Source organism: Saccopteryx leptura, chromosome 5, assembly GCF_036850995.1.
Source record: "Saccopteryx leptura isolate mSacLep1 chromosome 5, mSacLep1_pri_phased_curated, whole genome shotgun sequence".
NCBI classification, from domain to species: Eukaryota; Metazoa; Chordata; class Mammalia; order Chiroptera; family Emballonuridae; genus Saccopteryx; species Saccopteryx leptura.
In genome coordinates, this window is record NC_089507.1 from 57,152,522 (window position 1) to 57,168,835 (window position 16,314).

The 16,314-nt window shown below is 37.6% G+C and overlaps 1 protein-coding gene across 2 annotated transcripts in view; it reads left to right on the forward strand.

The window, feature by feature from the left end:
- Nucleotides 1-14,492, forward strand: part of USO1 (USO1 vesicle transport factor) — a 79,588-nt gene extending 65,096 nt beyond the window's left edge. For both annotated transcript variants that reach the window (XM_066385372.1, XM_066385373.1), the window contains 7 exons: nt 4,297-4,435; nt 5,801-5,964; nt 9,171-9,251; nt 9,788-9,886; nt 11,648-11,755; nt 12,717-12,932; nt 13,471-14,492. In XM_066385372.1, the coding sequence (XP_066241469.1) occupies nt 4,297-4,435; nt 5,801-5,964; nt 9,171-9,251; nt 9,788-9,886; nt 11,648-11,755; nt 12,717-12,932; nt 13,471-13,560 (897 nt within the window). In that variant the 3' untranslated portion in view covers nt 13,561-14,492. The remainder of the gene's footprint in view (nt 1-4,296; nt 4,436-5,800; nt 5,965-9,170; nt 9,252-9,787; nt 9,887-11,647; nt 11,756-12,716; nt 12,933-13,470) is intronic.
- Nucleotides 14,493-16,314: the final 1,822 nt, after the last annotated feature.

Consider the following 16,314-nt stretch of genomic DNA (forward strand, 5'->3'; position numbering starts at 1 on the left):
ACATGTTTCTGTATCACAATCTCATGGGGAGACAAACATATAAATGGATTATTATGACACATGGATTATAACATATTAAGTCTAGGGATAGAGGTAATCAAAACTGTGTAGCAGCATGGAAAGACACCTAATTTAGCTTAGTAGGACTAAAGACTTGGAGAAAACATAGAAACCAAGACATGAAAGGATGACCAGTAGGAAGCTAGCAAAAGGAGAGAGAGGAGCAGGAGGTGTAACTGGCAGGTACGTAGAACGGTTGGTGGCTACATTAAGAAGTTTGAGAGGCCAGGCTAGAGGGAGGGAGCCCAGGAAGGAGGTAGTTGTGGTGAACTGGGAGAGGAAATTGGAGCACTGGTGATGACAGTAATGATAATGGCTGCCAGTTTGGGTTTTTTGGTATGTTCTAGGTCAGGGGTCTCAAACTCGCGGCCCACGGGCCGCATGCAGCCCACCGAACAATTTTGTGCTGCCCGCACACTAATCCACGAAGTTCAAAATATTTTGGATAAAATTAAGTAAGCCTAGGGGCCTACTTGTATTTTTCATTTCTCTAGCATCCTAGCTAGATATTAGCTTAGTTAACAGCAGTTGTGATGCGAACTACAGTTTCTGGTCGTTTTGTGACACTGAGTAAACTGCATGTACGGTTGTGCTTGTTGTACTGATTTTTTTTTGTTTTCAACTGCAGTGAGAAAAGTGTTGCGTAACAGTTGCCTTTTGTAGACCTAGTGCGGCCCGCCGAACGGCTGTGATCTTGCTCTGCGGCCCACATGCTGAGTTGAGTTTGAGACCCCTGTTCTAGGTGATCACTAAACACATTTTAAACACTATCTCATTTAATGTTCACATCATCCCTACAACGTATAGTAGTTAACATCTTCAGTTAGAATACATGAGGAATCTGAGACAGAGAATTTAACCTTGTCCAGGATCACTCAGACTGGTGTAACAGCACACAGATACATGTGTTCCTGGGATTGTAAAGCTCATACTTTGTGATACAGAGGTGACCTAAAAAATGTGGAAACTAAAGAAAATAAAAGTGATAGGACTTGGTAATGATTGGATGCAGGTGTGAGGGAACAGAAATGATCAAATATATAATACTTAGATCACTGCCTTACATAACTGAATATCTAATAATGAGTTAGAATAAGAAAGGGAGTTGATTTATTGGAGTGGATAATTATGAATTAAGTTGTACCTACATTTTCAAAATCATCAATTGACATTTTCTTTACAGGATACTATTTTGTATTATATTGAGCACCTTAAACCTTCCATTAAGTTCCTTTAAAATGTTTCTTAAGGCCCTGGTCGGCTGGCACAGTGTATAGAGCATAGGCCTGTCCGGGCATGATTCCTGGTGAGGGCGCACATGAGAAACCACCATCTGCTTCTCTCCCACTTCTCTCCCTCTTCCCCTCCCACAGCTGGTGGCTCAATTGGTTTGGAGCGGCAGTCCCAGGCACTGAGGATAGCTTGGTTGGTCTGAGCATCAGCCTTAGGCACTGAGAATAGCTCGGTTGATTTGAGCATCAGTCCCAGGCACTGAGGATAGCTTGGTTGGTCTGAGCATCAGCCTTAGGCACTGAGGATAGCTTGGTTGATTTGAGCATCAGCCCTAAACGGGGAGTTGCCAGGTGGATCCTGGTCAGGGCACATGCAGGTCTCTCTGTCTCCCTTCCTATCACTTAAAAAAGGAAAATAAATGTTTCTTAGTTTTTTCTCTTTATTTAATTTCTCATTGTGGTGCAGTAGTATTATCTGGAAAATAGAGATTGTTGATGTTAAAATTCCAGTGTCATGGCCCTGGCCGGTTGGCTCAGCGGTGGAGCGTCGGCCTAGTGTGCGGGGGACCCGGGTTCGATTCCCGGCCAGGGCACATAGGAGAAGCGCCCATTTGCTTCTCCACACCCCCCCTTCCTCTCTGTCTCTCTCTTCCCCTCCTGCAGCCAAGGCTCCATTGGAGCAAAGATGGCCCGGGCGCTGGGGATGGCTCCTTGGCCTCTGCCCCAGGCGCTAGAGTGGCTCTGGTCGCGGCAGAGCGATGCCCCGGAGGGGCAGAGCATCGCCCCCTGGTGGGCGTGCCGGGTGGATCCCGGTCGGGCGCATGCGGGAGTCTGTCTGACTGTCTCTCCCCGTTTCCAGCTTCAGAAAAATACAAAAAAAAAAAAAATTCCAGTGTCATAAAAGCAGCCTATCTGAGCAACCTTCCACCCCCTGCTGATTGTGCACAGCCTTGGGCAGGTGGCTAGGAAGAGGTTGCGTGGAGCCCTGTAAGTGAAAACTGCCTTTGTGTTCTTTTCTTCCCCATAGACACTGTTGCGGTTGAAATTGTAAAAAAGAATAAAAATATTTAGCATTAAGTCTGAGCATTTCAGTTTTTAAGCAAATCAATAAATTAGAATCAGCTTTGAATGATCCAAATTTGATTAAACTACTACCCATGGTTACTAGGATTTTTCATCTATAACTTAGTACAAATATGGAATCATTTCCAGATGGTAAAATGCAGTGTCTTAAGAGAACTAGAAAATAAATATGTGGAATATGATGTTATAGCTACACTTAGAGCTGATAATTACAGTTGATTTTGAAGAGGAAAAGAGTGATTTGACAAAATTACTAAAATGACTCTTCTTTAGAAATGTTATTTTTAAATAGTCTTATCATTTAAAATGCTATTTGACAATGAGGCAGTATGTACAGAGAGCTAGAAAATATTTATGTATACTTTGACATTTGAGAATTCATCCTAAGGAAATTCTCCAAAATTCAGGACAATTGTACATGTATAACATATTTATTGTAATAATATTTTAATATTGTAATAATATTTCCATTTATTTAAGAAAGTGGAAAGCAACTCAGTGTTGCTTTTAAATATAAATTATGTTGCCTCTACTGATTAGATATTCAGTGAGTATTAAAAATTGCGATTGTGAAACTATATTAGTAATGTGGGGAAATTATAATTGAATAGTAACAAAATTAAAGATTACAAAATGATATATGGACTGATTATGACAAGTTTAAGAACTTGTATTGGAAAAATTAGAATGTAAAGAAATAGTTCAAATTCCAACTAGTTATATTATTAGGGTGGCAAGAGTTGGAAGCTCTCTTTTCAGTCTTCTTAATTTTCTGTTACATGATTGTCTTTTAATGTTAAAAGTTTTACAGATGCATATGTATACATTTATATACCACCTTTCTTGAATAGTTTGGTATAAATTTCTTAAATTGTTGGATGGACCATAAAATGGAGTTTTTCAAATTGATTTTCGCCACTTCCAATAATCACAGTTAGGTTGGAGGATGTACCATAGTGCTTATTAGTGGGGTTTTACTTAAAACAGGGGTCCCCAAACTTTTTACACAGGGGGCCAGTTCACTGTCCCTCAGATCGTTGGAGGGCCGGACTATAAAAAAAACTATGAACAAATTCCTATGCACACTGCACATATCTTATTTTAAAGTAAAAAAACAAAACGGGAACAAATACAATATTTAAAATAAAGAACAAGTAAATTTAAATAAACAAACTGACCAATATTTCAATGGGAACTATGCTCCTCTCACTGACCACCAATGAAAGAGGTGCCCTTCCAGAAGTGCGGCGGGGGCCGGATAAATGGCCTCAGGGGGCTGCATGTGGCCTGCGGGCCGTAGTTTGGGGACCCCTGACTTAAAATCTTAGGTCTGCTGCATGTTAATTGACCTTGGTACATATATTGATATACTGCCTAATTATTGAATGATTTTGGAAATATTGAGTACCTTAGCTTCCTGACCCAAAGTAATCTCTGATTTATTTGTGTGTGTGTGAGGTTGTGGGGGCGGGGATAGACATGGACAGGCAGACAGGAATGGAGAGAGATGAGAAGGATCAACTCATAGTTGTGGTACCTTAGTTGTTCATTGATTGCTTTCTCTTATGTGCCCTGACTGGGGGGCTCCAGCCAAGCCAGTGACCCCTTGCTCAAGCCAGCTACCTTGGTCTCAAGGCAGCGACCTTAGGCTTCAAATCAGTGACCTTAGGCTTCAAGCCAGTGACCTTTGGGCTCGTGTCAGCGATGCTGGGGTCATGTCTATGATCCCACACTCAAGCTGGTGACCCTGTGCTCAAGTTGTTGACCTCAGGGTTTTGAACCTGGGTCCTCAGCGTTCCAGGCCCAATGCTCTATTACACCACTGCCTGGTCAGGCAGTAATCTTTAATTTTTAATTTGTTCATCTTCTTAATGCTACTTGGTATGAATTTACAAGACTTGAATTACGTTTTGTTTCACAGGATCTACAACTTGAGGAATTAAAGCAGCAGATTTCTACATTAAAATGTCAAAATGAACAGCTCCAAACTGCAGTCACACAGCAGGCATCTCAGATTCAGCAACACAAGGATCAATATAATCTTCTTAAAGTACAGCTGGGTAAGTGTAGCTGGCCATCACTATTACAGTGTCCCCAAGAGCTGGACAAAGCCAGATTATTCTTGTAAAACTAGTCTTTCTCTAATCTTAAATCTTAAACTAATCACTGTAACAAATGTATAATCAGATTTTGAAGTTCAGTCTCCTTGCTACCCTGTTTGATTATCTGATCCACTGATTTTCTTTTTTTTTTTTTTTTTTTTTTTTGTGACAGTGAGAGGGACAGATAGGGACAGGCAGACAGAAAGAGAGAGAGATAAGAAGCATGAATTCTTCGTTGCAGCACCTTAGTTGTTCATTGATTGCTTTCTCATATGTACCTTGATGGGGGGGGGGATCCCAGCAGAGTGAGTGACCCCTTGCTCAAGCCAGAGACCTTTGGGCTCAAGCCAGCGACCATGTAGTCACGTCTATGATCCCACACTCAAGCTGGCAAGCCCTGTGCTCAAGCCGGATGAGCCCATGCTCAAGCCAGCGACCTCAGGATTTCGAACCTGGGTCCTCTGTGTCCCAGTCTGACTCTATCCACTGCGCCACTGCCTGGTCAGGCCTGATCCACTGATTTTTCAACTTGTCTGCACATTAGAATCTCCTGAGATTTTTTTTAATAGCACCAATACTTGTCAAGTGGGTACTAGATAATTATTACAGGCTCCTCCCCGGGTGATTCTTACGTATAGCCAGTTGAGAGTGACTGATCTAACCTTTCCATTTCCTCATCTACAAAGTTTAGCCGACATAGCATCCGTGTCACCTGGGAATTAAATGAAATAATATTAGTAAAATTCTAGTTCAGTGCCTGGCACATAATATACTGCTCACAAAAAATATTTCAAAATGAATATGAAGCTACAAATATCCCTTATTTTTGTGAGCAGTGTAGTAAGAGCTCAAATTCTTATAAATTATATCATCCCATAGTGCTTATGATTGGAAAGCTAGCTACTTAAAAATGTAGTTTTATTTATATCAAAGTGACTTAAGATTTTGAGAAAAAATATTTTTTACTTTCTTTACAACAGTAATTCATTTTAGTCCATATAGAGAGCTATTCCTTAGTGGAGATTTATAAGGGATTTTATTTTCTCTTATATTGACAGAATTGGGGTTGAAATTACTCTAATTATTTTAGATCACCATCATGCAGCTTAGCATTAATAAGACTATGCTGTTTTACCCCCACTCTGAAAATATCATCAGTTCACTATTTTTATCAGTACACTATTTTGCAAAGATGAAATGTGCTTATAAAAGTGCTGCCAAAGTAATTAAATTAAGCAAATTAAATATTTGTATTTGAAACTTCTAATTCAAAAAATGAAAATTTTGAGTTTATGCTAGCTTTTCCCATTTTATGCCTAACAGGAAAAGACAATCAGCATCAAGCTTCTCACAGTAATGGGGCTCAAATGAATGGCATTCAACCAGAAGAAATTGGTAGGTTGCGAGAAGAGATAGAAGAACTAAAGAGTAATCAGGACCTTTTACGAAGCCAACTGGCCGAAAAGGACTCTTTGATAGAAAATTTGGTAAGTAAATGTTAAAAATTTTCAAATAAGAAGTTAAGAATAATTCTTGTTATCCTGCTTGTTTATTTTTCTTGATCTCTTAAGCCAAAATATCATATTAAGATTTTAAAATAAGAGCTGTGTCAGACTGTCTGAAGTTTCACTACTTCCCAGCTAATTAAATTTAAGCACTTAATCTCTTTAAACTTATTTCCTGATTTATAAAATGGTGATGGTAATATCTATTTCATTGTTGTGAGCATTAAATGAGGTACTCTATGTAAAAGCTCTTTTAATACATGGAAATCGTTTAAAAAATACTTGATTTTATGTTATTTCTCTATATGACCCAGATAAATGCTTAGATTTAATGAATTATTTGGTATAAGTATATGGAAAATTTGTAGTCAATATATGCTATCTTGAAATGTTATCAAACTTAAAATATTGGTATGTGTCACCAAATTCAATAACCTAGAAGAAGTGGATAAGTTCCTAGAACTGTTCAACCTTCCTAAAATTGAACCATGAAAAACTAGAAAATCTAAATCAACTGTTCAACAATGAGGAAATTGAAACAACCATAAAATCTCCCCAAAAATAAAAAGTTCAGAACCAGATTGCCTCACGAGTTAATTCTACAAAACATTCAAAGGAGATTTGATATCTGTCTTTCTCAAACTCTTCCAATAAACTGAACATGAAGCAATACTTCCTAAAATATTTTATGAGGCTAACATAACCCTGATACCAAAATTTGATAAGGATAACACACACAAAAAAACTATAGACCAATATCTCTGATGAATACAGTTGCAAAAATCCTAAACAAAAGAACAAAAGACTATCAGATTGAATATAACAATATATTTTTAAAAATATATCACGATCAAGTGGGATTCATTCCAGGGCACAAAGATGGTTCAACATACAAATTAATCAACACAATAACCCACATTAATAAAGTATAAAAATTAATATGATCTAATCAATAGATGCAGAAAGAGCATTTGATAAGACACAACACCCATTTATGATTAAAACACTCAATAAAATGGGTATAGAAGGAAAGCATCTCAACATAATAAAGGCCATATATGACACTCAGCTAATATGCTCAGTGGTAAAAACCTGAAAGCTTTTCCGCTATAATCAGAAACAAAACAAGGATGTTCACTCTCTCATTCAACAAAGTTCTGGAAGTCCCAACCAGAGCAGTCAAGCGAGAGAAAGAAATAAAAGACATCGAAATTGGTAATGAAGAAGTAAACAAATACAGTCAAGTTGCAGGATACAAAATCAATGTACAAAAAATCCACTGCATTCCTATATACTAACAATAAAATTTCAGAAAAATAAATTTGGTTTGCAGTTGTAACCAAAAGAATAAAATACTTAGGAGTAAACTTAACAATGGATATGAAGGACCTATATACTGAAAACTACAAATCATTATTAAAAGAAATTGGAAAAGACACAATGAAATGGAAAGATATCCCATGTTCATGAATTGGAAGAATCAACACAGTTAAAATGTTCATATTATCCAAAGCAATATACAGATTTAATGCAATTCCCATCAAAATTCCAATGTCATTTTTAAAGAACTAGAACAAAAAAATCATCAGATTTGTATGGAACCACAAAAGTCCCTGAATAGCCAAAACATCATGAGAAAAAAGAACAAAGCCAGAGGTATCACACTACCAGAGTCCAAGTTATACTACAGAGCTACAATAATCAAAACAGCATGGTATTGGCAGAAAAACAGACATACAAACAAATTGAACAGAACTGAGAGACCAGAAATAAACTGACATGTATGTGGGCAAATAATTTTTTAACAGGGAACCAAAATCATACAATGGAAAAAAGAAAGCCTTTTCAATAAATGGTGCTGGGTAAATTGGAAAGCCAATGACAAAGAATGAAACTAGAACACAGTTCATCCCCATGTATGAAAATTAGTTCAAAATGGATTAAAGACCTAAATATAAGATCTGAAATAATAAATTACATAGAAGGAAACATAGGTACTAAACTCATGGACTTTGGTCTTAGGGGAGATTTTATAAATTTGACCCCAAAGGCAAGGGAAGTAAAGGCAAAAATAAATGAATAGGTCAGTGTCAAACTAAACAGTTTCTGCACAGCAAAAAGAAACCAGAACAAAACAAAAAGGAACCACCCAAAGGAGAGAAGATGTTTGCCAACAATAGCTCCAACAAGGGGTTAATATCCAAAATATATAAAGAACTCATACAACTCGGCACAAACAAACAGTCTAATTTGAAAATGGACAGGGGACCTGAACAGACACTTTTCTCAAGAAGACATACAAGTGGCCAACACATATATGGAAAAAATGCTCAACTTCACTAGCTGTTAAGGAAATGCAAATCAAAACCACAATGAGATGCCACTGCACACCTGTTAGATTAGCTATTATCAACAAGACAAGCAGTAACAAGTGCTGGAGGCTGTGGAGAAAAAAACAACCCTCATTCCAGAAGCTGTTGGAATGAGGTAGGAATATAAACTGGTACAGCCACTATGGAAAACTGTATGGTGGTTCCCCCAAAAATTAGGAATAGAGTTACATATGCCCCAGCAATCTCTCTTCTGTGTATCTACCAGAAAAACTTGAAAACATTTATTTGCAAAGATATATGCACCCCTGTGTTCACTGCAGCACTATTCATAGTGGCCAAGTGTAAATAGTGTCCTTCAATAAAGGATTAGATAATGAAGATGTGGTACATGTATACAGTGTACCACAAGCCATAAGAAAAGATGAAATACTGCCATTTGTGACAACATGGATGGACTTTGAAAATATGCTAAGCAAAATAAGTTAGGAAAAACTAAGAACCATATGATTTCACTCATGTGGGTTATAAAACTGAAACCCATAAACGCAGACTACAGTATGGTGGTTACAAGAGAAAAGTGTTTGAGGGTTAGTAAAGGAAGCCAAATATATGATGATGGAAGAGGATTTGACATTGGGTGGTGGGCACACAGTGTAGTACACAGATCATATTTATAGAAATCTTTACTTGAAACATAATCTTAATAACCAGTCACAAAAACAAAAATGGAATGAAGTTTTTTGGTAAACATGTATATGACATAGCTTATATGTATGTGTACAGTTCTGTTCTGGTTTTTTTTTCTATCTCTTTAAACTAAATTTATTTCATAGTTTATTTCTGTGCTATTTATAGAAATCTTCCCAAACATCCCCAGACACAAATGAAACAACAGCTTCAGCTAGAGATTCTGAACAAGTTGCAGAATTAAAACAGGTAATTTTCCAGCTTGATTCAGGTTCTGTTTTAACTTGTTTTAATTGTAAGAGTAACCACCTTTCAGTTTCATTAATCTAGAACTACTTTGTTAGGTGTAAGCCAAAATTGGTAGTGACGACAGCCATTTGAAAATCCAGAAGCTGTTTTAATTATACGGTAATGGTATTTGCTTTATATTGTGTTTTGTGTTTGTTTTTTTATTTTTAATGTTCTTTATGACAGATCTCAGCATCTCATTCTGATTAATTGTAGATTATCAGTGAACTAACAATGAAGGCAAATATAAATATGTTTGTAAGCTGAAAATATGAAGATATAAAACCTTATGGTTAATATTTATACACTATTGACTATGATAATTGCTTGGTTACGTGTATTGAATATTTAAACCTTTACGTCCAGAAAAATGTTGTTTTTAGAATTGAAAAAAAAAAAAAAAACAGATAAACTAGTGTGTATATCCTGTAAATAGACATTTCTTGATTAAGTTAATGCCATTTAATGTTACAACTCAGCTGTTTCTTCTCTCTTAGGAACTGGCAACATTAAAGTCTCAGTTAAAGTCACAGTCTGTGGAGATCACCAAACTACAGACAGAAAAGCAGGAGCTGGTACAGAAAATGGAAGCATTTGTAAGTTAATTTTTTTTTCTCCTTAAAAGTAGAAAACACAGAATTGAGATGTTCTCAGCCACTGTGGAAAAGAAGCAAATTTGTCAAAAAAAAGTACCTTCCCTTTAGGTTACTCACGAGCCAGAGTTTTAGTCCTATCAGCTTCTTGTCCATGGTGGCAGTCATAAGGCAGTCAGAATCACCAGGTGACTTTAATCAGTTACTAGTTCATTTTGTTGGTATTTTGTATATTGTCCTATCTCTGTATCATTCAGTCCCAGTTAGCAGGTTTATTGCTGGTATCAAATGGTCAAAAACTTTGTTGACAACCCGTGCAGTTCACAGGGGTCCAAGCATCAGATGAGAAGGCTGCCCTGGGTCCTCCCTGGATAGCCACGTCTCAGTTCCAGCCTCTGCTGAGGTGGTTGATTGGGTCGCGACCACACAAGCAGCCTCTTTACAAATGGTTGTCCAGCCCCACCCTGGATGGTTCTTGATGTTTCACAGAACATGCCTTGTCATTCATTGCAATAGAGATAGGCTGAGAATTTTCTAAATCTTCAAATTGTGATTCCCTTTTACTTAACAGTTCCTTCTTCAATTTATCTCTCTGCTCTCACATTTTACTGTAAGCAGCCAGGCGAAACCAGGCCCCCACCTCTAACACTTTGCTTAGAAATCTCCTGAGCAAAATATCCAATTTTATCACTGGTTCTGCTTTCCATGAAACACTAGAACTCAATCCAGCCGAGTTCTTTGCCACTTTATGACAAGAATCACCTTTCCTCTAGTTTCCTCATTTCCATCTGAGACCTCAGCCAAAACCACCTTTAACATCCACATTTGTACCAACGTTCTGTTCAGGATGCTCTTCATTTTCTCTAAGACCATGGGAGCTTTCTCTACAGCTCTCCTTTTTTCTTTCTGAGCCCTGACCAGAATTGCCCTTAATGATCGTATTTCTTCCAACAGTCTCTTCAAGGCAATTTAGGCTTTATCTGACATGTACCTCAGCACTCTTCCAGCCTCTACCAATCCTGACACCCTGTACACTTAGATATTTGTTACATCAGCACCTTACTTCCCAGTGTTTTGTAGGAAAAAGGTATAGAAAGGCTGAAAAGCCAATTGAAGAATAATTCCACTAACACTTGAGAAAACACTTGCTTTTCACCAGTTAATGGCATTCAGCTCAGTGTCCTCACCTGTCTCTAATATGATAGAGTCAATTAAACTTACAGAAATTTTATGAGGGAAGGCTTTGAAAAAGATTCTCTGCTTATTAAATGCTATGTGATAGCGATGTTAGAGTCGTCTCCGTGATTGCTCTCCTGGTCTGACCTAAGGCAGCTTAGCCCGGCCTCCTCGTCCTCTGATGAGGATGAGGTTTAGTGCCCCCCACTCTTATCACATACTGTAGTGACGACAACTCTTTTAGAGGGAGAGCACTTCATTCTTGTAAATACGTAAGGGAGTTAGATTTCCTGTTACTGGAAATAAAATTTCAAAATAGCAAGAAAATAAAATTGCCTTTGGGATTTCATATTAATCATAACTATTTTTTAAATTTTTTTATTGATTTGAGAGAGAGAGAGAGAGAATGATCAGTTTTTGTTCCACTTATTTATGTATTCATTGGTTGACTCTTGTTTGTGCCCCGACCAGGAATCAAACCCGCAATCTTGGCTTATCAGGGCAACACTAATCAGTTGAGCTACCCGGCCAGGGTATATTGCTCGTAACTTGAAAGGTAAACTTTTTTTTCCTAATTTTCATTTTCAGGCACAATCAGTTCCTGTACCAGGAGAGAGTGAAACTGTACTAGCTGCAAAAACTACTGATTTAGAAGGAAGACTGTCAGCATTATTACAAGAGACTAAAGAATTAAAAGTTAGTTTTGGTGAAACTTTTACTTATTGCATATTATATAAATGAACTTCATGGAATTAGAGTTTATTTCATTTAACTTCTCAAATTCCTAGATTTACGAAGAAAGCTAATGGGGTATATATAATATTATCTTATAACCTTTCTATTCTGTTACTCAAGGTGGCACAAATGAAGAAGTTTTTTCCATGCCATTTCAAATGTATCAGAATGTTAAATAAGAGTGTATTAGAATGCACTTTGAAAGTAAAAGTCATTGAAAATAGTTTTCCTATCAATCTAATTGCAATAAGAATCAGGAGTACAAGTCTGACTAATACACATAAGCCACATGTGGGCTTCCCAGAAGGCAAAGGGACACAGGCACATTAAGTCCTGCCAGCTTTTTGTGTGATAGAGAAATCAGAATAAACAACATGAAAAGGAATGAGGTACTAGTAATAAAAATAAAAGGCCTGAAGGGAAAAATGGAAAAAGGAAGATAATATGTGATTATGCCTTTTGGATTGTGGTCAAATTATTTTTAAGCCATTGATTTTATGTGAAGCTATTTTTCCCGCATTTAACTTTATGACGAATTTGGGATGAAAGTTTTTTTTAAAAACTTGAGTTCTAATTCTGATGCTAACTAGGCTTCTTTTAGAAAATATTTTGTATCTTTATTTATTCCTCTGATTACCTGAAATTGTATATATCTCTTAAGGCTTTTTGAGGAGTAACTGATTAAAACTATTATTTGGATATTAAGCTTTATTTTTCACAATAACTATCTTTGATGTGTAGCCTAACATAAATTCTCATGTTACTGGGTAAATGTATGCGTGTTTATACATCCTGTCCTCCCAACCCGTACCCTTAAACTGGATAAGAACAGGGATTTGTCACAGAAAGAACCTACTTGTTGAAAACCTTAGGAGAGTGAAGACTAATTTTAGATTAGTGATTCTCACCTTTCTTTTCCTAGAATGAAATTAAAGCTCTGTCTGAGGAAAGAACTACTATTAAAGAGCAGCTGGACTCATCTAACAGTACTATTGTCATTTTACAAAATGAGAAAAACCAGCTTGAGGTGAACATTACAGATTCTAAAAAAGAACAAGATGACCTCTTGGTGCTGTTGGCTGACCAGGATCAGAAAATACTGTCATTAAAGAATAAACTCAAGGAACTTGGCCATTCAGTAAGATTGAAATGTTTTCAAAAATGATATATATCATATTTCTTTCTAATGTATTTTTTTTTTAATTATACTGTGCCATGGAAATGTTGTGCCTATATATCTGTATTACAGGCTTAGATATGTTGGGTACATGAAATAGGTATCATCTACACTGCTTACACGGTGTTCACCAAATTGACTAAAACACAGATTAGGCACAGTCTCCAACATTCGTTAACTGTGCTTTATTGAGCTTTGAGCCCAGAAAGTTAATTGATTTGATTGCTCCTATGATAACAAAACTTGCCACCCAAATGTGCCGTTCTGTATTGCCATGTTTGGTTCAGGTGAGAGTTATAGCCATCTGTCAGCAAGTTAACCTGTGTATCTTATCTCATATTAAAAGTGACAGCAAGCCTTGAGCATTAAATCAAGGAACTCAGATAGCATGTCATCTAGTGTAATTACTGGAATAAATAATTTATCTATAGATATATCACTATGTGTTGTATGTGAAGAGAACAATCTTCATAATGTTAAATGTGTATTTTCCCTGTAGGATGAAGAAGAGGATGAACTTGAATCTGTAGACCAAGATGATGAGGATGATGAAGATGAAGATCATGACAGGGGCCAGGGTGATGTCTAGCTTTAAAATCTCTAAGAAGGAGAGAGATCATATTGTAACTTTGAACATGGAGTCTTAGGACAGTGCTTTGGTTTGCCTCCAATGAAAAAAAAATTTAAACCAAGTGGAAAATGTTCACTGATAAAATTTTTGATGTATTTTTTAAATAATGCCACCCATGTTGAAAACCCTGAGAACTCTAACTTAATGCAGAACACACATCTTTTATTGAAAGTCATCTGAACTGTCCCAAAATATAATTTTTAAAAGCTTCAGACACCAAAAATATAATCATTTTAAGGCATGTGGTGGCAGTGCTATTTGCCTTAGTTTATTGGTTGTTTACGTAGGTTCTGTATTTGTCTATTATTTTCACTCTTCAGAATTTGTGGCTTTAAGTACTAACATATTTGATTTAATGTATATTGGAATAATTGTTTCTAAATTCAGTATTGGAGTTCTTAGCTAATGATTTCTTTTTAAAGAAATGAAGTTACTTAAAGGCAGATAGCATGGGGCAGCAAGGGGGGCGTAATATGTATTATCAGCCCTCCGTCCAGTGCTACTGCTGAGATGAGCGGGACAGGACTGTTTAGAATGAGTGCCTTGACACCTGATAGGGCTGCGTTCTGTACCTCAGCACTGCAGGAGGCTGACAGTGATAAGGAGAGCGTTTCTGAGAAACTTGCAACTGTGTAATCGCATGTGATTGGTTTTGGTTTTAAGTTAAAAGTTCAAGCAAATTACAAGTTAACCACTCACACAGCTCAGATTTAGTATTGTTCTTTGATTATGTTCCTAGTTTTAAAAAAGACCCAAACTATGATTTACATAATTTATTGGCATTTTTGCTGAATAGGTTTAAGTCAGATAATAGATTTTTAAGAAACAAATGAAGCAATGTGTCAAAATTTAATGTTTTCATAATAAAAATAGATATTATGTTCACTTAATCCCTTGTCATGATTTCCTTTCTTTAGATCTTGAGAGAAGTGTTTTATTCTTAATAAAAGATAAGGCAAGTGGAAGTGGAATTCTTCTCTTACTAAAAGTACATTACTGTATCTGAGTGTTAAAAGCAGTCTGATTCAGAACTGATGTCTAGGATTCCATGAGGTTGGTGGGGGCTAATTGGAGCAGAAGCAGAAGAGGTTGAAGAAGCGTTTAGATGTTTCAAAATTGAGCATTGAAGTTCTTTGCAGCGATGTTCCTTTGAACAGGTAGGTTTACTTAAAGGCAAGACAGCAAAAGTTGGAGAACAATATATATCATCTGCTGCCTTGCTTCAGGGATCATTTGAGCAGTCCGCTGAAGGACACAAACTTCTGAGAGAGAAGTCTCTGCATGTCTGGACAAAGGAGATGGCTAAGTGTTACAGAGCCCTGTGGAAGCAGCACCACGCCCTGTCCCCTCCACCGCTGCCACCAGCATCCTGAGGCCCTTGTCATCAGAGAACCCCCTGACTGTACTGGACCAGCTTAGACCATGTGATGTCTTGCTGAAGTTGACACCACATAAACAACTGGTTAATGGCTTCATTTCTGGTTAATATTATAAGGATAAAGAAAAATGGGTCAAGACTAAGAATGAGACTTCCACAGATAGTGGGATACCAGTGATCTTCAGAAAGAAACGTCTGCAAAATCAGGGATAGTTTGCCAAAGGTCAGCCACTCAGGCTGGCCTGGAGTCAAGAAGACAGGAGTCGTCCTCAAAGTTGTACTGTCCCGCCGGGAGCCCAAAGGAACGTCTTTCTAACCACAGCCTTAGTTTTTTGCCCGGTTTGCTAGGGAGGCTCCCGAACTGGACTCTGTCTCCAGTCTGGTGGCTGCCCCTCTGCAGCACCCTCCCATCCTTCCTATGCACCACAGGAAGCTCTAAAATGCACGTGGGAAGGAATTGCAGTTGCCTGCTGTTTAGAGTCGTCAGCCAGATGGACTAAGGCCCTTTGTGCTCTGCTGCTCTAGCTTGATCTCCCTTCAAGTATGTTTTAGAACCATCCCAAGTCCTTGCTGTCATGGCATACATCCTGCTTCTTACTTTTTTTAATGTGTGTGAGAGAGAAATACAGGAAGGGAGAAAGATAAGAAGCATCAACTTGTGGCACCTTAGTTGTTCATTGATTGTTTCTCATATGTGCCTTTATCAGAGGGCTCCAGCTGAGCCAATGACCCCTTCCTTACTTAAGCCACTGACCTTTGGGCTTAAGCCACTGACCCCACACTGAAGCTGGCAACCTTGGGGTTTTGAACCTAGAACCTCAGCATCCCAGGTCGACACTATCCACTTTGTCATCACCTGTCTTTTCTCAACCCTCACTTTGCTTTTGCATATCTCTTCTGCCCATTTGCCTGCCCTCTCATTAAAGGCTGTTTTCCATGTATTTTGAGAGCTACAAGAGTGAAGCAGTCATCGTCAAGCATAAAACATCTTTATGATTTGAAGTTTTATTCAAGAGTAGTACATCTCTAGCACCTCTAGAATCATCACCACAGAGTTACTATAAAAGGTAAAATAACAGCTCATGCTTCAAAGGTTACTAGTTTGAAATTATGCTGATTAAAAAATCAAACCCTTAAGTTTAGAAGTTTTATTGCAGCTAAGTAAGGGCCTCATAATGCTCATCTGTACTGTAACAGAATTAGTTCATCCCATGAATACTGAGTGTACAATGTGCTGGGTACTGCTGTGGACACTGGGGATATAGCAGTGAATAAGTCAGGTCCTAGCCAATTGGCTCAGTAGTAGAGCGTTGGCCTGCCATGTGGAAGTCCCA